Consider the following 26,552-nt stretch of genomic DNA (forward strand, 5'->3'; position numbering starts at 1 on the left):
CGAACGGTTCATGAACACAAACGAACACAAATAAATTTGGCGAACGCGACGAAGGATAAAGATAGATGGCCCAGAGAGTAGCACTCGAACTTGAATCCCTTATTGTGGAACAGAGGTCGATTGTATTCGTGGATGTAAATAATGAGAAATGAAAGGGAAATGATACATAAATAAGGTGAAAGTGGGTTTCCTAGTTTAGCTGTTAGGGAAATAAAATAAATAAAAGTTTAATAATATAAAAAGTAAAAATAAAATATAAGAAAGTACAAAGATCTTCAATTAAAACACAAACATACAAACATAAACGAACGCAAATCAACGAATGTTCACGAACACATTCACGAACACCTTACCGAACGTTCACGAACACAATCAAACGAACGAGACCTCTGTTCATGTTCGTTCATTTAAGTAATCGAACGAAATTTCTTGTTCATGTTCGTTCGTTTAATAAACGAACGAACATAAACGAACTTCCCGCCGAACGGTTCACGAACTGTTCGCTGAACGTTCGGTTCGTTTACAGCCCTAGTATTGCTTGAAACACAAGTTGATAGTTCATCTACGCAATTAAGTTACAACCATGTTCTTAACAGAAATAAATAGAGCATATCAGCTACATCTCTAAACTTGAGTAATAGTCTTCTAGAGTTCTCCTGACTGCATTATAAAAAAGAAAGTTGGTTATTAGAAAAAAACTATAGGAGAGTCAAAACACCCCATATAAATTAACATCTACTACTCCAAATTGACACATTCATATGTTGTTTCATCACTAAAGTCTTAATCACATCATTTATATGAGTCATCCGTCTTGGTTCAAATACAAAGATTCCATGATTTTTCCAGATTATTTTGGCTAAATGATGTGAACCAGCGTTTTCCCGGCCTAAACAACCATTTTGCATCCTCCTGTTACAGAATACATGCCCTACAATACCTCCCACTTCAATAGCAATGTAGTGTTTGCCTCTACTACTTGAATCTATTTATACGGTTAATCGAAATTGGTATGTAAAGAATAATAATTAATATTTAAAAGCACATGTGCATCAAGACGAGATCAAGAATCGTGTACTAAACATATCTTGAACACAAGATGGATCATAAATTTAGGACATATTTTTTTTTTGTTTCATGGCTTAACTTGGACCCATAGATGAATATTGAATGCACAACATGTTGGTGCACTTGTGTCTGTACTTTGTCTGTATTCGGTCACGATGTAAACGATGTCCTGATTAGTGTTGTAAGTTGACCAAGTCAACCATCCTCCGGTTTGACTTGGACAACAGTTTGTAAATGTTGAAAGATGTTCTGTCTCGAAGGATAAGAGATCGAAGGATGATATGGATCCTTCGATCTCTTCGAAAGATATGCTTCGAATGATTAGACCTCGAAAGGTGATCTTTCGAGGTCCTTGATGATCCTTCGAGTGACTTGTCATCGATAGATGATCCTTCGGACCATCTATCAGATCCTTCGGACTGGACATCATGGGCTGGGTATAAATACCCATGCATTGTGTTGAGTTCAGTAGACAGACACTTAGACAGATTTACACACCGAAAGAGAGAGTCTTCTTGAGAGCATTCTGTCCGGAACTCACACACACACTTTGAGAGTTTACATGTTAGATTTGTAAACATTGTGCTTGTAACCGAAACCTTCATTTGCATTAATACAAGTTGTGTTAATCGGTGAACCCGTGTGTGTTGTGTTTGTACTTGCTTAATCCCGGTTTGCTCGCTAGCTTGGATTCCGCACTCGCTAGTGGGTTAGTATAACAAGGTTTGAGGTTCGTCATCCTCCGACAAAAAGGGACCTACAAGTGGTATCAGAGCTTGGCTCTTTACCTTGTTTAAAACCGGGTTATTCAAGTTCTTGGTGTGTGTTTGAACACTTGGTTTAACACCCGTTTTTGTTGATTTTTCTATACCTTTAAACTGGAAAACGTGTTCTAAACCTTCGGGAGTGTTCAAGGTTGGGTTGGGTAACTTAAAAACTTGTTTTTGAGTGTGTTGGTAATTTCCGGCCATATTCCGGTCAATATTCCGGTGACTGGTTTGAAGATAAGGTTTTTCCTTTTTGGGTAAATTATCTTTCAAAATCTTAGTTGGTGGGAAAGTTGTCAGCCTGCCATACCCTTTTGCCGAAAGTTGACTTACCAACCCATCACCTTTTTCACCAACCTTTCACATCTGTGTCAGTGTGTCAGGAGCTGTCGAAAGATATCCTTCGACTTCGAAAGACCATCTTTCGATCAGGAAGATTCGATAGAAATATATCTTTCGACCCATCTTTCGAAGGCTTAGCATCATCTTTCGTTCCTGGAATCTATTCGAAGGATAGTAGTTCGAAAGATAAGGATTTGTCTCGAAAGATAAGGATCTTTCAATTGTGAATCTTTCGAGACTGTGAATCTTTCGAAATCTTTGCTCGAAAGTCAACAGTGATCTTTCGAACACTGTTGATCATTCGAACAAGGGGTGATCTTTCGATTGTGGTCTGTTTATTGTTAACAATTTTCTGTTTTTGAGATCTTTCGACCAGGATCCTTCGGCTGTGTGATCTTTCGGAATTCTTACTTAGCGTTTATTTTGCTTATCAATCATGAATCCGAATTGGTGGAATCCGGCCCCCGACAGTGGTAAATATACAAGTTCAGGTGTCACTCCCTCATGGTGGGGTACACCGGCGCCAGACAGTGGAAAATACACGTCTACAAGTCTATCGCCTTCATGGGCCGAGTCTCCGGTATCGACATCTTCTCAGGGAAATCAGTGGGCGTTAGTCTCGAATTAAACTCCGAGTATCCAAAGTATTTTACTGAGCGAAAGCGAAACAGGAAGTTTGAATCGACCTCCGAAGCTGATGCATTTAAACGAGTATCCAGGTTGGGCTGATCGTTTCCGTACATATGTTTTGGGCCAGAATACAGAGCTGTGGATACGTTTCACCACAGATTTTGATCAAGCTATCGAAGTCGCTGCTTCAACAACTGCTAGTTTTGCCGATCTTCCAGAGGATCAGAAGAAAATATATGATCTGGAGAAGAAAGCCTACGCCATTCTCACTCAGGCGTTAAGCAAAGACATCTATCATCAATTTGTCAGCTTCAAGACTACGAAGAAGCTGTGGGACGGTTTGAAAACCAGGGGAGTAGGAAATGAAGCAACACGTCAATTGCGCAATGATCTGCTCAAGAAAGAATTCGACTGTTTCACGTGCTTAGATAAGGAGTCATTGGGAGACATGACAAGTCGGTTTTATCATTTGCTTACTGAGTTGAATAATTTTGGTGTGACGACAACTCAAGCAGAAGTGGTGAAAAAGTTTGCTGATGCTTTGCCTCCCCAATGGAGTAGCTTCTTGGAAATCCTGAAGTATAACGGAGTGTTGAAAACTACAAATATCAACGACTTCGTCAGCTTCTGGAAAACAAGGATCAGGAGGAAACATTAAAGGCGAAGAGAGTTCCATTGCCACAAAATCCTGAAATGTATTGTGGAACTTCCAATACTTCGTCTGCAAGAACAGGTCCACATGCTCCTTTGCAAACAGCGTTTGTCACTAGCACGGATATGTATGGCAATCCGGTGCAAGTTCCTGTAAAGCCACCTCCTACCACAGATATGTATGGAAATCCAATACAACCACCACCTCCTCCCCCTCCTGCTCAAACACAACGTGCATGTTATGGAGGAACATCATCTGCAGGTCAACAATCAAAGTCTAGTACCGTTCAGCTCGACACGTCAAGCTTCTCTAAAATCAATGTAGAAGTAGCTAAGGAACACATGGAGCTGCTTAACACTGTAGTGAGCGCGTACTGTGGATTGATAGAAGGTCAGATTGGCAACATTAATCTGACACAAGAAGATTACAGGCAGATTGATAAAGAGGAGATGGACTTGATGGACATCAAGTGGGCCTTTGCGAGTGCTGTGAGAAGAGCAAAGGATTGGATGGAAAGTACTGGAAGAACCAGCTTGGAAAGCAAGAGAGACACCAAGTATGGGTTCGATAAACAAGCTGTTAAGTGCTTCAACTGTGGTGAACGGGGTCACTTTAAAAAGGAGTGCACAAAGCCAGCTCAACACGGGAATCAAAACCCCTTCAGAAACCAAGGCAACCAGCAGAACAGAAACAATGATCGTACATTGGTACCCGTCAACAACCAAACCAACCGGGCACTTGCGGTTCAGGTGGATGAAGGTTGTGACTGGTCAATCCAGTTGGGTGGTGATGCTCCCGATGGAACAGCATGTTTTGCTCAGGTTGTGAAGAAGTTAGTTCACACCAGTGGTGGAGAATCTTCTGCCAGTGGTGGTGAATCATCTGAAGATGAAGATTCGTCTGGATACAGTAGAAGTGTTGATGAAGAATCATCCAATTCTGGTGATGATCATGTGGGTGAGACATCAAATGCAGCAATCGATGCAGATATTGATGAACTTTTGGGGGAAGCTGCAGCAGAAACTCAAAGAAGATCTATTCTGGTGGACCAAGCTGCTTATTCTTCGTCTTCTCTCCATTCAGCCTTTATGGCTAATGTCGACGGTTCATCAAGTCAGGTATGTGTCGATGAACCCACTGCTATTAACTGTGATGAATGTGATAGATTGCATGCTAGGTGTGCTGACTTAGAAGGAAACATGTCTGAGTTGCAAGCCAAACATGATGCTTTACAAGCTAGTTTGTTTGACTTGCAAGACAAACATAGTTCCTTGAGTGCTGAGTGGTGTGACTTGCAAAGCAAGCATGAGGCTTTGCAAGAAAAATATGATGTGACATTCATCCACAATCAGAAATTGACTGTGGATCTCTCAAAATGCACAGAAGCCAACATGTTTTATGAAAACCATGAAAAAGAATTTAAGTCAGTAATTGAAACATTAAAGAAAGATAAAACTGAACTGACTAAAATGGTTTCAAGAAAACAAACTGATATTAATTTGTATATATCTCGCCTTGAGATTATGCAAAAAGAGATGGCTTGTGTGAAAACCGAAAGTGATGCGATCCAACTCAAGCTAGACAGTTATTTGAGCTCTAGCTATGTGTTAGACCACATCATTGATGTTCAGAAGGAAAAGAGAGATGTCACATGCATAGGCTACAAGAAATGTCCACCACCAGTGAGACATAATTATGATGCCATGCCTGATGAAGAGGACAGGGTATTCTTTGAACCGTCTGTGCCTCTAGATGTTAAGGAGTTTGCTGCAGGGCTCGGATACCAAAAGGAAGTATCCTCAGATTCAGATGTGTCAGCAGATACATTTGTAAGTGCTGAACAGAATCAAGATCCTCCAGTTGTGATTGAGGATGCTGATTCCTCTGATGATGAATCTGATGATACTGTCCCAGCAAAGTCTGATGCGGTAGCCAAAAATGAGGACATACCTCTCGAGAATCACATTCTATGTGATCCCCCTGTACAACCCGCTAAGACTGTTGCAACTGAGTCTTTATCTGCAGAAGAGCCGGAGAGTGTGAATTTGCTGTACACTCTAGTTGGTGATGATAAAATTTACTCAGACAAAGATTTTCCCATTAAGAATGTTAATCAATCCTTAATCTGTAAAGTCTTTGAAAATTCAACAAGTAAGTTTTTGGGAAAGACAGGACCACGTGTTACAGTTACACAGTGTCCTCCTATTCCAAAGGCTAAAATCCGAAAACAATTTGGCAACAACCAACAGTGCCAAAACAGCAAAATCACACCAAGCCCAAAGGAAAATCACCGGCTCAAGTCCAAAAGAAGCCGAACCAAAAGAAGAAGAAAAATGTTAACTTTGTGAAATCGACGAGAACAGACAAAATTGAAAAGTTTGAAAATCAATCTAACTTAGATTTTGTCAAGAAAACTATTGTCGAGAAAAGAAATGAACCAAGCAGTTCAAAGCCTAGTACCTCGGGTTCACAAAGTTCAACATCTTCGGCTAAGCGATCACATGATACTTCGGGGTTTGTAGAACGAAGATCATGTTTTGAATGTGGAACCATTGGACATATTATTCGTAATTGTCCATATCTTCATAAACAAAAAGGAAAGGTTGATGATCCCCGTGGCAAGACTGACCGTAAGCCATCTGTTTCCACAAAACAAGATCCCCGACTTGTAAAAGAAAGAGAAAAGAAACAGAAACGGCAACAGGTCAAGAAGATTGAAAAAGCAATTAAAATCGACGTGGTTCAAAAACAATCTGTTGTTGTAAAACCAGAAAATTCCAAAACTTCAAACAATCAAGAAGTTAAAATTTTAAAGAAAGACACTGGTAAAACAAAACAGACATGGAAACCTAAATCGGTTACTGAATCAGGGGGACCATCACAATTCACCAACCATCAAAGACAAGAAGTTATTGTCATTGATGAAAATGGAAGACCCAAGACCACAATGGCTTGGGTCCCCATCTCCAACTAATTCATTTGAGTTCATGTGCAGGGTATTCCAGGAGGAACTGTCAGTAGTCATTGGATTGTTGATAGTGGGGCATCCAGGCACATGACAGGCGACATGAAGCTTCTCTACGACGTTAAATCTATTAGAGGAGGTTATGTTGCTTTTGCTGGAGATAAAGGTGGATATATAACGGGTGAAGGAATGATATCCAACGGGATTGTCAGTTTTGACAAGATCAACTTTGTGCAACAACTTGATCACAATCTTCTTAGTGTTTCTCAAATCTGTGACAAGCAGTTCTCAGTACACTTTGATGCTAACGGATGTTATGTGCTGAAACCCGGCTTCAAAATTCCAAAAGAATGGATTCTCTTGTCGGCTCCAAGGATAAATGATTTGTACGTCCTTGACATGAGCCAGGCTATTACTACGTCTGCACAAGCAACTTGTTTCGTTTCCAAAGCCACAGAAAAAGACACTATCTCTTGGCACAGACGAATGGGTCACATTCACTTACGCAAAATGAATCATTTGGTATCAAATGAATTGGTGAATGGTGTTCCCCTCAAAAATTTCCATCTTCAAGACGTCTGTGTTTCGTGCCAGAAGGGAAAGCAAACAAAGAAGAAGCACCCTACAAAGAAGATCAACACGGTGGCAGTTCCTCTTGAACGTTTGCACATGGATTTGTTCGGTCCTGTCAAGCACAAGAGTATTCGGGGTGATCAATACTGCCTCGTGGTTACTGATGATTATTCAAGATTTTCTTGGGTTGCGTTCATGGCACACAAGAGTGAAACTTTTGGTATTATCAAAAACTTGATCATTCAGATTGAAAATTTGTATAAGTTGAAGGTTAGGCGGATACGTAGCGACAATGGTACTGAATTTAAAAATCATTCCATGACGGAGTTTTGCACTTCAAAGGGTATTCTTCATGAGTTTAGTGCAGCTTATACTCCTCAACAGAATGGTGTCGCTGAACGTAAGAACCGCACATTGATCGAGACTGCTAGGACAATGTTGGTAGAGTCGCAGCTACCCATTCCATTCTGGACTGAAGCTGTAGCCTCTGCATGTTATACATTGAACAGAGTCCTTACAGTCAAAAGGCACAACAAGACCTGCTTTGAGCTTCTTCAAAAACGGAAACCAGATTTGTCTTATCTAGAACCGTTTGGAGCTCCATGCACAATCATCGATCCTAATGGAAAGTTTGGGGCAAAAGCAATTGATGGATACTTTCTTGGGTATGCCACCCCTAACTTACGAGTCTGGAATCTAGAGACTAAAAGGGTCGAGGAATGGTCTGAGGTCAGAGTACAAAGGCACACCTTGCCAGTCAAAAATCCGGGTCAACCTTGGATGTTTGAGTACGATGACTTCTTCAATTCGATCAATGTTGAAGCCGTTGAAGAAAATGCTGCGGCTAGGATGTTTTTCGAGAGTGACAATGCAACAGTTTCACCGGTGGTTCGTCCGATTCTTGTTAATCAAGAACCATCTTCTTCGGTGAACAATAATACTCTCAACAATGAGGATTTTCATGATGCAAATGAATTGAACGAATCTTCAGAGGATGATGAATTTCTAGATGCAGATCAAGAAGCCCCAACAACAGCAGTTCATGGTACTTCAGAGGGTACTCCTCCGGTAGATGCCCATAGAACAGCTGAGGCTACTGCATCATCCTCTTCGTCAATTCCAGGACTTGATTTGGTTGTTGATCTTAATCTCAACAACCTGGGTATAAATGTTCCAGTTCCAGATAATCCAGAAACAAGGATTCATAATACCCATCCTCAACAAAACATCATTGGAAATGTGCAAAGTGGCGTTCAAACAAGAAACATGTTGCGAAACAACAACAATGCAGGCTTGTATGCAGCTATTAGAGAATCCGGGCAACAAAACGATTGGTCTTTCGCGTGTTATGTCTCACAGGAAGAACCAAGAACGTGGAAAGAAGCCTTGAAGGATAACGCTTGGGTTGAAGCAATGCAGGAAGAACTGCAACAATTCCAGAAGCTGGGTGTCTGGAAACTCGTAGAGAAACCTGCTGGATACAAGAAGATTGGTACCCGTTGGGTTTTCAAATGCAAAAAGGATGACCGCGGAGTTGTTATCCGAAACAAAGCACGTTTAGTCGTTCAAGGTTTTCGTCAGATTGAGGGGATCGACTACAACGAAGTGTATGCACCAGTTGCACGTCTCGAAGCAATTCGAATCTTTCTAGCCTATGCGTCCTTCAAAGGATTCAAGGTTTATCAGATGGACGTGAAAAGTGCATTCTTACATGGTGTGGTTGAAGAAGAGGTATACGTCGAACAGCCTCCAGGTTTTGAAGATCCTATCCATCCCGATCGGGTTTGGTTGCTCAACAAAGCTCTCTATGGTCTACATCAAGCACCGCGAGCTTGGTATGCAACCTTATCTCACTATCTGCTGGAGAACGGTTTTCGTAGAGGTCTTATCGACTGTACTCTTTTCATCAAGGAACAAGATGGAGATCTTCTTCTGGTACAGGTATATGTTGATGATATTATTTTTGGTTCTACTAATGATGTCTTGTGTAGGGAATTCGAGCGCATCATGCAGGATAAATTCGAGATGAGTGCTATGGGGGAAATGACTTTCTTCTTGGGCCTACAAGTTCAACAAACAGAGTCTGGGATATTCATCCATCAGACTAAATATGTTGGTGACATCTTGAGCCGGTTCCAGATGTCTGATGCAACGCCCATTGGTACCCCATTGCCAACTAATCACGGAATTACTCCTGACTTGAAGGGAGAAGCTGTTAGCCCTTCAATCTACCGCGCGATGATTGGATCTCTTATGTACCTCATAGCATCTAGGCCAGACATAATGTACCCAACGTGCCTGCTTGCCAGATATCAAGTTAACCCGAAGGCCTCACATCTTGCTGCTGTCAAAAGGATTTTTCGTTATTTGAAGGCGTACCCTGACACCGGTCTGTGGTACCCTAGGGATAATAACTTTGAATTGGTAGCTTGCAGTGATTCTGATTTTGGCGGATGCAAAATCGACGGTAAATCCACAACGGCTGGATGTCAGTTCTTAGGAAATCGCCTAGTCACATGGCAGTGCAAGAAGCAGACGTGTGTCGCTACATCAACATGCGAAGCTGAATACATTGCTGCCTCAAGCTGTTGCTCCCAAGTTCTTTGGATCCAACAACAAATGCGGGACTACGGTTTTGAATTCCTAACTACTCCTATTTACGTTGATAATTCTGCTGCTTTAGATATCACTAGAAATCCTGTGCAGCATTCGAAGACCAAACACATCGAAATCAAATATCACTTCATACGTGATTGCTTTGAGAAAAGGCTAATCGATGTTGTTAAGGTCCACACCGATGACCAACGTGCCGACTTATTTACCAAAGCTTTTGACAAATCTAGATTTGACTTCTTATTATTGGTAAACGGTATTAAGGTCAAGCAAGAGTAAAACCAACATCGGAAAATCATTTTTGTAAATACCTTTGTGTTTTTAAATTTGTCTTAGTTTATTGATTTTAGGGGGAGTATATCCAAAAATCAGAAAATCCAAAAACATCGAAAAATTTCAAAAACACAAAAACAATAGAAAATCAAAACTGAGTTTCCTGGCGAGCAAAAGAGAAAATGATAGTACATCAGTGGTCTATCCAAACCTCTTTAAACCTTAAATGAAAAACGATAAGCAGCTCTATATAAGATGTATCGGTAGGCTCACAATCATTTTAAAGTGTGCAGGGTGATATAAACTTAAATCGACTGAAGACCAGGTGGGAACCATTCATTGGCATATGGTCTTAGTACCGAAATTTCGTTTGATAGATTGCCGAGGTTCTGAGATATTCGGTCTTTATGCTGCTTATCATCTGGGTATCATGGTTGTATCTTTTACCGAAAAATAACGGGGACGCAAGTCTAGATCTTCCATGATACTATACATACGTGTACATATTACATACTGCATTTGACCTCAATAAGTGATAAACAATCACATGTCCATATCAAATAAGTGATAATATATCACATTTATCCGGGTGTCAAGTTCGTCTCTCTGCTGTACGGAAGTACTGACCTGTTCACGGACTTGCACCTGTGCCCTCATGCATATGAAAATCAAGTTCCTCATCAATAAGTGATTATATCACATAGGACTTGTTTTCAAATCAAAATAAGTGAGTATCTCACAGCTTATACGGTCAAACAGATGATAATCGGTATACTCACCGGTAAGATGAACTCTCGTGCATACCTTGATACGGGAATGTGTCGTGATGTGGATGAACACCGGTCGGTAAGTATAAATCATACATCAACGTATCCTCTAAACATGATTACATCTGATAAGTTGAGCTTAAGTGGACAACAATACCGATAATTGTTATAGGATGCTTATCTTAATGTTAACTAACTGAACAACAAGAGTGTTTTGGCGTGACCGTACACTGATATGATTCTCTTTCCCTCGAAACTCGCAAAAAGAATGTTTGTATATATTTATTTATTTACTGCTTAACTTTTATTGTGTTTCTTTTAAACAGTTTCGTCGTTTGGTGCATATCAGCACGACATTAGCGGTGATGTCGTTTGATAACACTCAAAAGACTTTAAATTGTTGTCTTTTAATTTCAAAAATACCAAAAAGATTTTAGGTGTGTTTTAATATAAACTTTATAAAAGCCAAAAAGATTTTCTTTCTTCATTATTTTCGATCGTACGATGTTGGAGCTCAAGTCTTCGTTACCTGAAACCTGGCTGAAAACCGAACTGACTAAATCTTCATAAACGGTCAAAAATTTGCATGTTTGAAAGTTAAAAACTAAAATTGGCAAATTTATTAAACTTTCAAACTGTCGGACGGTGTTTGATTATGACATGGTCATTCGTGTGTCATTTGTTTATACTATATTCCAAGCAGTTGTTCTCATTACGCGTTTAGATTTCTTGCATGTGCAGATTCTAAAGGCTAGGAGAACATGGTTGATGACAAGCCTTGGAATGAAGACACGACGAGAAGGCGCTCAAAAGATGAAGATGATCGAGTTGCCGCTGGCCATCATCATCACCACAAGGATCTCACTTCATAAGGATAAAGTCTTTTCACGAGCATAACTCAAGGGGGAGCTTATGTTAAGGGGGAGTTTGTCAACACACTTCCTACATGATACGGGTAGTTTGTTGATACACTCTCTGCTTTCAAGACGTGAAGACATTGAAGATCCTCCGACTTTGAAGACTTGAAAGGACATCAGAGTTTTGAGAACTCGAAGACCAAAGACCGTCGAAGTTCGAGACGAGTCTACAACTATAGAAGATAAAGACAAAGTTACAGCCAAGGGGGAGTTTGTTGGTGCACTTGTGTCTGTACTTTGTCTGTATTCGGTCACGATGTAAACGATGTCCTGATTAGTGTTGTAAGTTGACCAAGTCAACCATCCTCCGGTTTGACTTGGACAACAGTTTGTAAATGTTGAAAGATGTTCTGTCTCGAAGGATAAGAGATCGAAGGATGATATGGATCCTTCGATCTCTTCGAAAGATATGCTTCGAATGATTAGACCTCGAAAGGTGATCTTTCGAGGTCCTTGATGATCCTTCGAGTGACTTGTCATCGATAGATGATCCTTCGGACCATCTATCAGATCCTTCGGACTGGACATCATGGGCTGGGTATAAATACCCATGCATTGTGTTGAGTTCAGTAGACAGACACTTAGACAGATTTACACACCGAAAGAGAGAGTCTTCTTGAGAGCATTCTGTCCGGAACTCACACACACACTTTGAGAGTTTACATGTTAGATTTGTAAACATTGTGCTTGTAACCGAAACCTTCATTTGCATTAATACAAGTTGTGTTAATCGGTGAACCCGTGTGTGTTGTGTTTGTACTTGCTTAATCCCGGTTTGCTCGCTAGCTTGGATTCCGCACTCGCTAGTGGGTTAGTATAACAAGGTTTGAGGTTCGTCATCCTCCGACAAAAAGGGACCTACACAACATAATCATAAAAACCACTATACAAGGTTCGTTCTTTCATTTTCTTTTTGTATCAAAATCCAGAACGTATTTTTTGATATGTATTTTAACTTACATAATATTAAACAAAATGAATAAGATAATATATGTACCTTGCATGTATGCTTCAAAAGCCTTATGTCTCACCTCTTCACTTTGAATGTAGCGTTTACCTTTGTCAAAAGTAATAAAATTTGGTTGATCAAGAAGAAGAAGTGTTTCCATGTAGGGATACACAAAACATGAACAACCCATTCCATTAATCCCAAGATTATTGAGGGACTTTGAGTAGGGTTCATAAACAGCAAGTTGTCCATTGGAGTCATTCTGATTTTGTAAGCTTTCAACTATGGGTTCACCTATCTTCCTGAATCCCCTTACTAAACATCCGAATCCATCTGGTGTTAGAAAATCAACAGTGAATAGCTTTGTAAACAAATTTGAAACACCATCCTCCATCATCCATACATAGTAAACTAGTTGATTCGGGTCTCCACCGAATTCCAGCACAACAAGGGACTCGTTTCGTTTAGACATAGACAGATTAATATAAAACTGGTGGGCTATACTATCGGGAAGGTTTACTTCTCTAAACTCTTCACTTGTCATATCGAATGAAATAATCAAATTACAAGAACTGAACACACCATCCATGATATTTCTTTCAACAGCAAGCCAATAGATAAACCCATCTACAGTTACTGTAAAATAGTTAAATTCAATTGACTTATTAAAAGGGAGATTGGTGCTATATGGAGTTCTCCAAGCCCCTGTGTTTAATGTAAAAATCTCAACTTGCCAAGGGATGCAACTTATACTTTCCATATCGCTAAACCTTTTAATATGAGTAACCTTGACAATCTTAGGCTCAATAGTCTCACGACAAACCCCAAAACCTAGAACTGTTTCATACATACCACATCCCACATTAGGCACAGCAACAGCAACAACCTTTCTAATTGAAAGATTCCAAAGAAAAGCCATGTTCGTTACAGAGTAGGGACCACCAAGGCCCTCTTGATAATTATAGTATAAACACAACAAGCCGTGAGAGATGCCGATTATGCTAGCATAATTAAGCATGTTCACCGGTGGAGGAATGATGGGGGAAACTTTTTGTTCAGGGAAAGTATGATCATCAACAATTGAAACATATTTTTGCTCAAATTTATCACTATACCTTACAAGTGGATGCTCCTGTGTGTGTCGACCGCTATACTCAACAATAAATTGAGAGCTATCGATCAGAGACTTCCATGCTTTGGAGACAGTTCTAAATTGAACCAACGATTTCGCAGGAAGCTTTTTCATGATTTCCGCTTGGATTTCGAATGGTATGTTGTCTGACATTTTGATTTTGATTTTGATCTTGAAGATCGTATGCATTTCTAGGGTTGACGAGAGATGAAATGAAAGATTTGGGGCAGCTATTTTTGGAGGAAATTAATATTTTTAGATGTGATAAGATTTGTCATCATTTGTAGTAAATTTTAGAATTTTTTCAAGCGAAAAACTGTTTGAAAGCAACAAGTTTGGGCCTGTGTTATAGTAAACCCATGTTACCTTATTGGGCCAAGCGTAGGAATACTAATGAAATCTGATAATATTAGAGCTTCTAAACTTATTTGTAACGCAATTGCTCAGCTAATTAATTTGTGAAAAGTTAGAACCTATTTGATTATCTAAATTTAGAGTATTTCATATCAGAAATATATATGTTGATTCTCAAGCACTTGTAATTGACAGATTATAATAATTAAACCAAAATCCTCCGAACTTGATAAGCATGATAGAGCTATATTGAGAATTGTAATGCAAACCTTGCGGAAAGACGTAGCCTTGTCCTGCAGCCCCTTTCTGGATCTGGGTCCTTTACCCGAGACTTACCGAACCAAAGCCAAAGGAATACCAAAATTGATAACTGGTCTGGTTCCATATTCCGCCCCCTTATCGGTTTCGTCCCTCGGGTCAGTTCGGTCTTCTGCAGGTTCATCTATTCTGCTCAGCCCTATCACCAGAGAAAGTTTTATAGTGTAATCAAAACATTTAAAAAGTATAGACAACATCAACAGCCATTAAGGAGAGATCAAAACGCACCTTCTAACATACACCATAAAGCGGTCATTGATTTTGTTTTATCCTAACATGGATAAAATCAGCAGAACACTTTTAGTCACCATCTTGACTCGAAAAGGAAAATGCCACCCTTTTTTTCAGATTCATTTAAGTTAATAATGTGAATATTGATTTTAAATGACTTTCATTTTGACCTGAACCAGTATTGACCCAACCCAAACCATCATTCATTTATCAACCTATATTTGTAGCTATTATGGTATAGTGAAATATAGTAAATAGATATGAAATCAAAATCTAAAAGCAACCTACCAACTGATATGAAGAATCATGAACTAAGATTCAGCAGCAGTATATAATTCACCCAAAAAGACAGAATTACTCTTATTTTACGTATATGTTAGTAAGTAAAACCTCTTAAAGGAAGGAAGAGTATAAATTGTCAAAGCATTCTCAGGTATCAGTCTATTATATATGCTTTGATGAAAATATTCCATTATTTAGTGAATTCATCTTCTCAAACAGGAAGAATGACTAGGATCGTATAATAGGAGGGAATAGTCAGATATATTCAAATAAATAATGATAGAAGACCAATACCTGATGACTTGAATCTGAAAATTGAAATTCAATCTCTGTATACCAAATTACTAGGATCGTATCAATAGGGAATATTCAGGGATCATCATCACACCTATTGCAAGTTGATGTTGCAGATGGAGAGAGAAATTAAGGAAGGAAGCCGTTATCGCTTGGATTTCCAAAGCTAATTTTGCCTCATATTTTGATTTTTATTTCAAATGAATTTCTAGGGTTTAAAAGGGAAGAATTCAATTCGACGAGATATCACTTTTGGAGCGATTTAATAAAACCAACCACAACCAGGGCCGTTCAAACCGTTCGTTGCTCGCTCGACGGTCGTTCAGAAATGGCTCGGAAAATGCTCGTTCGATTTGACGCTCGGTTGTAAACGAAGCGCTCTGCTCGGTTCGGTTTGTAAACGAGCCAAGCATGAGCAAGGTTCCGTTCGGCTCGGTTCGGCTTGAATTATTAAATTTTAATTAGTATACATATACGTATACACATACATATATAAACATGTATATACACACATATATATACACACACCTATATATATTTACAAACAGGGTTAGGTTCATTTATAAACAACCCCTTGATTGTGAACACTAATGAATTAATCCTAGCCTTTAATTATCAATATACAAGTGTAAATCAATGGTCACGATTTGTTTACTCAGTTCACAAATACACTAATCTTAACTCTAGAACCCCACCCTATACACACGTACATATATGCTTAAATATAAATTCAATTTATAGTTTTATATATACCACTCTATTAGATTTTGGTCCACTATATACAAATTACAACTATATCTATATGTACTAGCCCAATCACACCAATAAAAAATTAATATCAAACTAAACCAATAACTGACACTCTGCTAATCGCCTCAATGTTTCATGTCGTTACCTCGTCTTCTGCTCTAAAGTCTCAACATCATTGTTCGTGCAATATAATCATTGCCTCGTGGATCACAAGATTGTTATTCATAAGAAAAATATTATGCTGTGAAATGTGCCTGTTTTTAAAGACATAAAAACTTGAGACACGATTGTCCAAATCGCTCGAACTTCGCTCGACGCTCGCTCGAAATATTTACTGCTCGGAAAATGCTCGCTTGATTTGAGGCTCGGTTTTAAATTAGCCGCTCCACTCAGTTCGGTTTGTAAACGAGCCAAGCACGAGCAAAGGTCCGCTTGGTTCGGCTCGGCTCGTGAACAACCCTAACCAAAACGACGTCATAAGCATGTAAAATTAATGGGCTAAGTTTAGTTGGATTATTTTAGGGGATTGGATGACTACGGTATGTTTCTCATGTCAGGTACAAGATGCGGAAAAGACGTGTTTTAAAGGAAAGCATGGTTGGGAGCGTAAATGGAAGTGAAGAAAGTTGAATGAAGAAAAAATCAATGAAGGGAAACTGGGTGCCACCGTAGCTTACGGTAGCTACCGTAAGCTACGGTAGGCCTGAGGCGTAAGAGGACACCGTATACCAGTGGGTGGCCACCGTAGGCATTCTGAAGCCACCGTAAGCTATGGTAGCCACCGTAGCGGTGGAGGCCAAACATGTTTTTATTGTTTTCCTTTAAAACCAAGTTTGGTGGTGACTTTTGGATATCTTTTTCATTATTCACGTTTCAGAATTGTGTGAGGGCGAAATTAGGGTTGCAAAACATCATTTTGGGTGTGTTGATTACCACTTTTTCATCTTTGATTTATATGAACGTTGGAATTGAAGTAATGACGATCAACCGAACAATGTGCGGCTAGTTTCTTTTTTGTTTTCTCCCGGATTGTAAGGATTTCTACTGAATGTTTAGTCATTGTTTATGTTATTTGTGGGATAGTAACTTGATCATTTTGATTATATTACTATGGTGATTGTGTGTTCGTTTAGTAAATGTTCATATTAAATTTCATTTTTTGAACCATGCCATAGGCAATCATGATTTACTAGGAGGGATTTGGGGTTGACTATATGCAATTGGTTATCGGGTGACCGCCTTGCGTTCTTGTAATCCAAGTACTTGGTCCCCTTTTATCACACTCAAACACACACTCACGAACTATGTCTATGTAGTTCATCCCAGATTAAACTTTGATTTTGACATTCACAGAAAACCAGACCGAAGGAAAACATTCCTTCTCATTTCTGAATCAGTCTTGTTAAGTGATAATGTCACACCCCAACCGATGGCGGAAACATCGGAGTGAGACGAAACGAGATTGCAAGAGACTTCATAACACTATTTGTGAGGATAATTAAATAATGGATTTCATTTCATTTCTAACAGTCGATTACAAAGGTTAAAATCAAATACAACAACTTGATATACAATATGTTCAATACAAGAATACAACAAACAAGTACATTAACTAAGGACGTCTAAGTGTGTATCTAAGCATCATCACTACTTCAAGTTCAAGCGTCGTCATCCTCAACCTGTAGCATGTTTTAAAACAAAGTTCAATGCAAAAGCAAAGGCGAGTATACAGGTTTTTCATATGTAGCATAAAAAGATAAGTTTGAAACAATTTGTAGGACCGTGTTTCGAGACCGAAACCGTGATTAGTGTGAGATCGGTTCAAGACGGGAGAGATTAGAGATGCATAACCAAACTTCTTTGTATTAATCGGTAATAGAACATTACAAATCGGCCCGGTTACAAGACAACCGAACTAATACCAAAGGAGTATACATCCGGGGAGAGACCAAGTGGTGATCTCTCCCCCACACAATGAAGCTCACAGGGAACTCTCAAATGAGCTCCCCTTCTCTCTAAGTTTTGCAAATGACAAAGGGTTGGTATTTATACCCAAACCCACTTGTCTAGCAAAACCCACACGGTCAAACATACAACCCTCTCGTTTGACCACTTCAAACGAGCGGGTCAATACACATTCGTTTGACTGTGTCACTAACTATTACAAATTCAGCGTAAAATAATAACTAATCTATTCGACAAGCATCGGACACAAAATCTGCACCAACACAATTCCATGTGGCAAGCTCTTGATACAAGATAAACAATAAAATCGGCATGCGTCTAACATTTCAAACCAATGATGAAACCCAATATGCTCATGACATAACCATAAGTCTACGAGCGATGCGTTAATCCTATAGCACTATATATGTCACGGATTGGCTCGTACGAAGTTAATGATAAGTCTAACACAAGATGTCATAAACCCAAGTTTAAAGTATCAAGTAATCAAATAAGCATGCGTGTATGAGGAATGTTTGTGCAATATGAATAAAGTTTGTGTGTAAGTTTATAAATAACATGTTACACCCCAAAAAGTGGTAAACGAAAAAGGGGTTCAAGTATACTCACGAGATGTTGATGAGTGTAAGAGATTAAGAGGATGGAACAGCGAGGTCACCCTATATGGCAAACCATGGTGCATGAGTAACGAGATTAGGACGGAGGATTTGAAGCGAAATATAAGGTATAACTAGTTGATATGTATGTATGTATGTATGTATGTATGTATGTATATATATATATATATAGGGTAGGGATATGGTAAAAAGTGTCTAAAATGTGAGAAGGGTAAGAAGTGTTTTAAACCATTGGATATTTGATCTAATGGTTGAGATCAATTGGGTATAAAATGTAAATTGTGTTTTAATTAGAAGGACCTTATGTAAAATTAAAGGGCAATAGTGACTTTTCATCCGTTTTAAATATGGTAACCGTTTCAAAACACCCATCAATCTCCTATAAATCAGCGAATTTATGGTAACTGTTTCAAAACCCCCATCAATCTCCTAAAAAATCAGCGAATTTCTGGTACTGAAATAAATTCTTCGATTTCCTTCACAACAACTTTTTTATAACACTATAAAGAACAGTATATTACATGATAAAACACTATAGAAAGATATAACACTATCTGTTTATTGTAAGACACTATACAGAATAAACACTATTGATGGGGATAAAACACTATGAAAAGGAGATTAAAGATACCTGATAATATAACACTATTGACTGGGGAATATAACACTACAACAAGAACTTACCGTAAACAATTAAATGTATAGAACAAATCGAATTCGAATCACATCACTAATATATCGCCTAATATTTTTGGCAGTTATCTTTGGAAATCAATTAATTGATAAGAATGGACAATTACTAATATACCCTTTTGAATTAATTAAGATAAGAGACACTTGTCATTCCCATTAATTAAGATAAGAGACACTTGTCATTCCCAAATTATTTCTCACACTTCTCACAAAAGTTGGACTTTTTACAGGATCCTCTACCTATATATATATATATATATATATATATATATATATATATATATATATATACAAATACATATATTTTATATGGTTTAAGTAATAATCAAAATTAAGTCTATCGAAAAATATTATGGAAGTATCGTCAAAAATAAATATACATTTATATGTATTTTATAAAATTTAATAGAATTTGTTAGATTTTGATTTATAAAACTATGGTGTTTCGTTTTATGGAATTTTACAAAAAAACGGGCAGAGTTTCCTCTGTTTTTGGACGATCCCGACAACTAAAGTGTCGATATAATTTTCAAAACTCAACAATTAATAACATTATATATAAAATTATCATCAATGCCAAACGTAAATAATCACTACATATATAACAGTTTGAGTTCGTTTTTAAAACAATAAATATTTATCTAAATAAAAATAAGAGTAAATTACAAGTTTTGTCCTTTATGTTTGTACCAAATTGCAGGCGGTGTCCTTTACCTTTAAATTTGACGAGTTTTGTCCTTAATGTCTCAAAATCCTGCACGTTATGTCCTTTAGCCCTAACTCAGTCAGAATTTTTTTGTTAAATATGGTCATGTGCCTTGCACATGATGGTATTCTTGTCATTTTACCTCTCCATGGACTATTGAGTAAATAACTTATATCAATGGACTAAATATGTAAAAAAGATTAAAGAATAAAATATTAATTAAAAACTTACACTCTTTCTTCTCTCTCCTTCATCTCTACTCTCTCTTCTTCATCTCTCTTTCGTATCACTGTTACTTTTTCAAGAACCCTCGAAAAACCAGAACCATCAAATCTTTCTCCAAATCATCTTCTTCAAATTCAACTCTCCAAACTTCAAAGCCAATTATCCAAATCCACCACGAAGCATGTAGAACTCGAATTTCCTCTCGTTTTCTCCCAAAACCTAGGGTTTCATCAGACGCACAACCTACAATTTCGGTTAATGAAGATGAAGCATTGGAGCCGAGTTTTCTGGAGTTTATTACATCAGAGAGAGTTAAAGTTGTTGCGATGTTGGCGTTGGTGCTGTGTAATGTGGATCGTGTTGTGATGTAGGTTGCGATTGTTCCGTTGTCGCAGTCTCGTGGCTGGAGTCAAGCTTTTGCTGGTGTTGTTAAGGTAGTTTTTTAAGCTTTGTGGTGTGTTATGTGAGTTTGATTTGTGGTTATGTTTCTGATATGCACAAAATGCAACATATAAATTATATCAATTGTGGCATAAAACTAACCCTTTTTTAGTACTAATGTTGGAAAAAGTGTGCTTTTGTCTTCCTTTTGTATTTTCAGGATTAAATGAGCTCAAATTAACAAAAGAAGCAAAAAGACCGGAAAATCTAACATAAATACAAGAAAAGGAACGAAAGTGGAATGCCCGACCCCTCGACAGCATCTTCCCAAGCAAAACTGAGAAAACAGAAGACTGAACACGCCCCGTGCTCAGCGAGCACGGGGCCGTGCCCAAGTAGCAGCAGAAAAGATAAACCCATAGAAGCTTCTACTGCCCACCACGGGGCCGTGCCCAGCGGACACGGGGGCGTGGTCAACTTCCTGCAGGCACATTTATTGTAATTGCAAATTACAATTAATGAAGAGAGAGACGCGGATGGACACGGGGCCGTGCCCGAGCTTCTGTTCAGCCTATAAATAGGAGTGTTTGGAGCCATTTCAACTCATCCCTTGGCACACCACCTCTCTCACACTTCACCCACCACCCACCACCACCATAACACCATCATCCACCACCATCATCCATTGTCCATCATAGAGTGTGTGAGTCGTCTCGAGATCCAAGATTGTCGTAAGAGTTATTGACAATCAAAGGCCATGTTTGCCTAAGTCTCTTACATCACTTGGTGAAGACAAGTGTTTAGTGTAATACTTTTTATTTTTAATCTTTTGCACTTTTTAATTGGTTTTGTATTAATGACTTTAATTACTAGTTTCTTATGTTGAAGGTGATTCTTCCTTATCGTTTGTCCGTGGTGTTTTGGCATTATTTTACTGTCTATATAAAATAAAAGATTTTCACCATTCATATCTCCATGGTCTATATGGAGGTATGTTGGTGTAACATCTCGGAAATTTCTGACCAATAAAATAAAGACACGTGTCATGAGAGACAAACGTGTCAGGAAAACCGGATCAAATGAAAAGATGTATGGTAGGATTTTAAAAGAGAGGGCGTCATGTTATTTAAAAATACCTCTGAATGACCCAAGGGCGACATGTTATTAAAATACCTCTGAGCGACCCAAATTTATAAATCCCAAGATCCTTAAATCGTTTGATAAACATCTTATATATTAACCGGTTGTTTCTAAAAAATAAAGTTCCCTCTTTTATATATTTGGATTGTTAGGAATGTTACTACTAAATTACTAAATAAAATCCTTGTATAAAAGGAATTGGAAGTAGTTAATTAGTTTGTTCAACCTTTAAGAGAATCCAAGATAAATTCTTGGTATTTCCGTCAAATAAAGCCTTCACAAGATGCCAAAGTTACAAAAGCATGCTAGGCATGCAAAGGCTGAGCAAAATGGTCCCTACATTGCATAATGTCATGAGAATTCAGACTTGTAAAGATTGCATGGTCAATGCATGGAAGTTCACAAAATTTTTGGTTCTGGTCATCGGTTACGGACCGTATGGCCCTAGGCTTACGGTCCGTAAGGAGGGTACCTGGGCGATTTCAGCAAAGGTCGGTTACGGACCGTAACTGTATCAGCATACGGTCCGCAAGAGGAGCTTACGGACCGCAAGGCCTTAAGCTTACGGTCCGTAAGGCTGTCGCTGGCAGCAGGTTTTGGACAGCTGCCTGTTCAACCAGTTGCACCGACTTAAAATGGTGGTTTTCGAAACAAGGGTCTTGCTAGGCAGTATTTAGCCATATAGGGACATCTGGGATGATCTTGTAACTATCCTAGACTACCTTGGCATGATCTTGAGCCTCTTGGTTCACTATATAAGGACTTGAGTTGTGACACAAGAACTTGTTCATTTTCATTTGCACTCAAGGCATTCTTTAGAGTAGTTCTGGACAGCAAGCAAGTTCTCATTAAGTCCCTAATCCTATTTAGGATTTTTGTAAGTGATCCTAATCATCCTTAATCCATTTTAGCTTAGTTAATTAGCTAAAAGTCAAACTATCGTAATTAAGATTTGACTTCGAGATTAGTTCATAATTACTCAGTAATATCTCGAATTAAAAATACCTATAAGTAGGTAATTATGTGGGTAACAAACCCTTAAAAGGGTATTATCAGATTCCCACTCTAACCATGTTAATTGTCGAGTCAAAATACATTTTAAAAAGTCAACAGAATGCTTAAATCCAAATTAACGCATAATTAGCAATGTAGGATACATGCAACCTATTTGATCATTAATATAACTTGGTAACTAATGTAAGAACATGTCCCAACATGTTCAACTCGACAATTCTCTGTTTAGACCCGGTTTGGAACCGAAAGTCGCATAGTTTGACTTTCGCTTTGACTTTCAGTTCTGACCCATTTTAGTCAAGATTAAGTTTGCCTTAGAGCTTCTTTTGGACCTAGTAACATGTTACTATAACTTCTGTGATTATACGGCTTAGTTCACTAGTTGTCTAATTATTATGCAAATTTCCGTTAAATGCCCATATGTTGACTATTATGCCCAAATGTCCATAAAACATGATTTTTGAAAATATAAAAGGGTAGACATCTTAGTTACTGAATTATAGACTTGTGACCAAAATTTGACATCAGTTTGAGGTCTAGATTAAGAGTTATGCTCATTAGCGTAATTAGGAGCTTTCTTAATAAGTTAATGGCGTAAATTGCATATAGCCTATCTAAACCCAAATTTTTATACAAAACTTTATACCTACTGTTATAAAATAATATTTTGGGATTTTTAAAGATTTTTATTCAATTTTAGGCTGAGTATAACTTAGTGTTCTAAACTTAATTCGGCTAATGCCGGTTTTGCCCTTTTGAGCCATAAAATGAGTTTTATAAATCCTTTTGACCTCAAACCTTTTTCTACTGATTTATTATGATAAATGTTGAGCCTTCTGGAATTATAAAAAATATCAGCTTTTCTTTTAAAACCTGGAAATGGCTCCAAATCGCCTTTTTAGGCATTTTTACGACATAGTCTATGTCAAAACTAGTTTACATGTATAAGGGTCAATACCTACTGATATATTTAGTAAAATTCTATATTATAACAGTAAACTAAAGAATGAAACTCAGATTTCCAGTTTTGACCTTTTAGGCTTATGTGAAATTACCAAAATGCCCTTTTGGTGCATAAGATGGTTATAATTAATAAAATTCACATATATTTGATACCCTACTGTTACAACATGATAAACTAAGTATAATTACTGATTTATTCAGTTATGTAACTCAGATTGCTAGTCTAACTCTTTTATACCCTTTTAAATGACCAAAATGCCCTTATGAGGCGTAGTTTGAGTTTAAAATCATTTGGGGCATAATAGGACATATCTTACTGATATCACAACATATTTGGTGCATATAATCTCAGGAAACTTGTATATGGTTTATATGGTTACCCGTTACGCACTTTCGTGTTCGGATCGGCTTATGCAACTAGTTTACGCATAATAGCCGAGACGGGTCAAACCATATCAATCCTTGTCTTAAAATCCAGAGTGTGTTTAGTTTACCCACATTATACAAGTCTCCAAACTTGTTGGGTCTAAATCACATTTCATTCCGGTTTTCGCCTTCCTCGCGATTAAACCGAATTTATTACTTGAAACTAACCGGTCTAAGCTTAGGCTAGATTAAAAGACCCGTTAGGATTCTAATAGGTTATTATAAACCTTCGTTCCAGAATAGGAGACCAGTAAAAGACACTTGCATTTGCTTATTGTGGTTTTATACTTGCTCAGGTAAATACTTTTAACGTATTTTCCCTTATACGGGCTTGGGGTACGGTATATAAAATACCGCTTGGTCGGGCAATTGACCCTAACTCATTAGTAGTTGGGTATTATCAATGTGACCCGTTTGAAAACTGGTTTTGTTTGTTTTAAGCCTTTGGGAGCTTAATGACCATGTCCCGGATATCCTTGGCATCATTTTACGAAATGGCCACGACCTTGACACGCGGGTGTAGGCGTACACCCGACAATGTGTCCATATTCATTAAGGTATAACCGTTGGCTTCCCGCCGCGGATTTATACTATGTGGTGTGTCAATTAACCTTAAACCCGGCATGAACCGGGCGACTGAACGCATAACGAACATGTAATTCTTTTACAAGATTAGATTTGATTAATTATCCCCAAGTTATAAAAAGTTTTGTGCCATGTGCATTTAAATCAATTTTTACTACATTTTCAAAATGAGTCAGTTAAATTGTATTTACCAGTGTAAACTGACGTATTTTCCCCAAAAAGATTAAGTGCAGGTTCTACACGTAATAGGCTGGCTACTCCTTAGCATCGTTAGAGTCTCGCAAGCTTGGGATGCCATCCATCTGTTGAACAATTTTCCTTTTTATATTGATCCGCCTATGGATCTATTTCAGCTACTATATGATACTTGGATATTACAATATGTGTGGTTGAAATAAATCTATTTTTATTGCTTCCGCTGTGCATTATAATTTGTGTTGTTTGACTATGATGATATCAACTACGTCGCGATACTCCCCCACCGGGCCCACCGGTGACACGTGGAAATTAGGGGTGTGACAGTTGGCTACCTGGTCGGGGGTTAAGGGAATGGTTTGGTAAGAGTCTTGCCATTGTTCAGTGTATAGATCCTGCAAAGGACCTGGGTCAAATTTAGTAGGACCTCCTTCAATACCCAAAGGTATTGGATGGCGGGGTTCCAAACTCTTTGATCCCCTCATAAGTTAAACAACTATTAAAACTTTAACCCAGCTACTTAGGACTGTATCCCTGCTGACTCAGACTACTTAGCTGAGGGTAACGTCGCCTTCAAAAGAGGGGCCTACCACATTATGCATTAATAACTTAATTAACTATCTTTCAATAATCCGACCCTTTAGGATTGTATCCTTGCTGACTTAAACTACTGGGTTGAGGGTAACGTCGCCTTCAAAAGAGTGGCCTACTACAATAACTAAGATAATCTCTTAAACAAGTGCAAAAGTGCGAAAATAATCAAAGGTTACACTAACACACGAGTCGGATCCAAGTGATTCATCTTGTCTATCTGTTTTCATTTTTATTTTATTTTTCAGCAGTTTTATTTTCTTAGTTTAAGAATCTTTTTCTAATCTTTTGATTTGATTAGACGTTGAGGATAAACCGGTACTAAAAGCTCTTGTGTCCTTGGATGTGACATCTGTACCTCCACGGCCATCAAACAAATACCAAATCAATGAAATATTGTGTTTCATACTTGGGATTTGTATAAATATGTGTATCATTTGCACATATCAAATCTCGTTCGATTTCAAGCTCTAAATCGCTTTCTGGAAAGTTATACGCGAACTGATGCGCAAACGTAATCAGTTTAGCGCAACAAACACTCCGGAATAATGACATAGGATTAACATACCTTAAATAACCTTTACATAACTTAGAAATAAGTTTTGGATGATTTGGTATGCCGAAATCAAGTCTATTCGCTTACAGGGACTAAATTCGACAAACTACGAAAGTATGTCAATTTGAACTGTAACGAACATTCCGGAACATGATCATAAGTTAAACATACCCTAAATAACCTTTACATAGCTTAGAAATAGGCTTTGAAGGGTTCGGTATGCTAAAATAAACTTTATTGATCAATAGGGACTAAAAGCGTCAAAAAGTGCACAAGTTTGCATTTTCGCGCATATCTTACGTTCTGAATATATCCGGACATCCAAAAATTTATGTAAGCATTTAAAATATTATGTTTTAATGTTTGGCATAATAAAAATCCATTCGTCGCGCAATTTGGATCATTTTTGCGTTCGTTACGACTCCCGTCGTAATTAACCGAACAACGCAATCATACGACCAAACGAGCCGACATCCGTGATATTTTTGAGCATATTTTAAGTTCCCTATACTTTAGTATCATTTTAGAGCCTTGAAATGAGGTTAAAGGGGTTTAAAAGTGCCAAAAAATCAAGTTTTACAAGTGCATGGACCATTTTTGAAATTTCTGGCAGATTCA

The 26,552-nt window shown here is 38.1% G+C and overlaps 1 protein-coding gene across 1 annotated transcript; it reads right to left on the reverse strand.

Moving 5' to 3' along the window:
- Nucleotides 1-544: 544 nt before the first annotated feature.
- LOC110864210 lies at nt 545-13,141 on the reverse strand. Its single transcript, XM_022113240.2, has 2 exons — nt 12,565-13,141; nt 545-660 (listed from the first exon to the last, which is right to left on the reverse strand). Exons 1-2 carry the CDS (start codon nt 13,103-13,105, stop codon nt 617-619), a joined length of 585 nt encoding a protein of 194 aa, XP_021968932.2. The 5' UTR covers nt 13,106-13,141; the 3' UTR covers nt 545-616.
- Nucleotides 13,142-26,552: the final 13,411 nt, after the last annotated feature.

The sequence above is a fragment of the Helianthus annuus genome, chromosome 6 (genome assembly GCF_002127325.2).
Source record: "Helianthus annuus cultivar XRQ/B chromosome 6, HanXRQr2.0-SUNRISE, whole genome shotgun sequence".
Classification (NCBI taxonomy): domain Eukaryota; kingdom Viridiplantae; phylum Streptophyta; class Magnoliopsida; order Asterales; family Asteraceae; genus Helianthus; species Helianthus annuus.

Coding starts and splice junctions, on each gene's coding strand:
- LOC110864210 (XM_022113240.2), bottom strand. CDS start 13,105: ATGGATGGTGTGTTCAGTTCTTGTAATTTGATTATTTCATTCGATATG. Junction 661..12,564: donor TTTTGAAGCATACATGCAAG/GTACATATATTA, acceptor TTTATAATGCAG/TCAGGAGAACTCTAGAAGAC.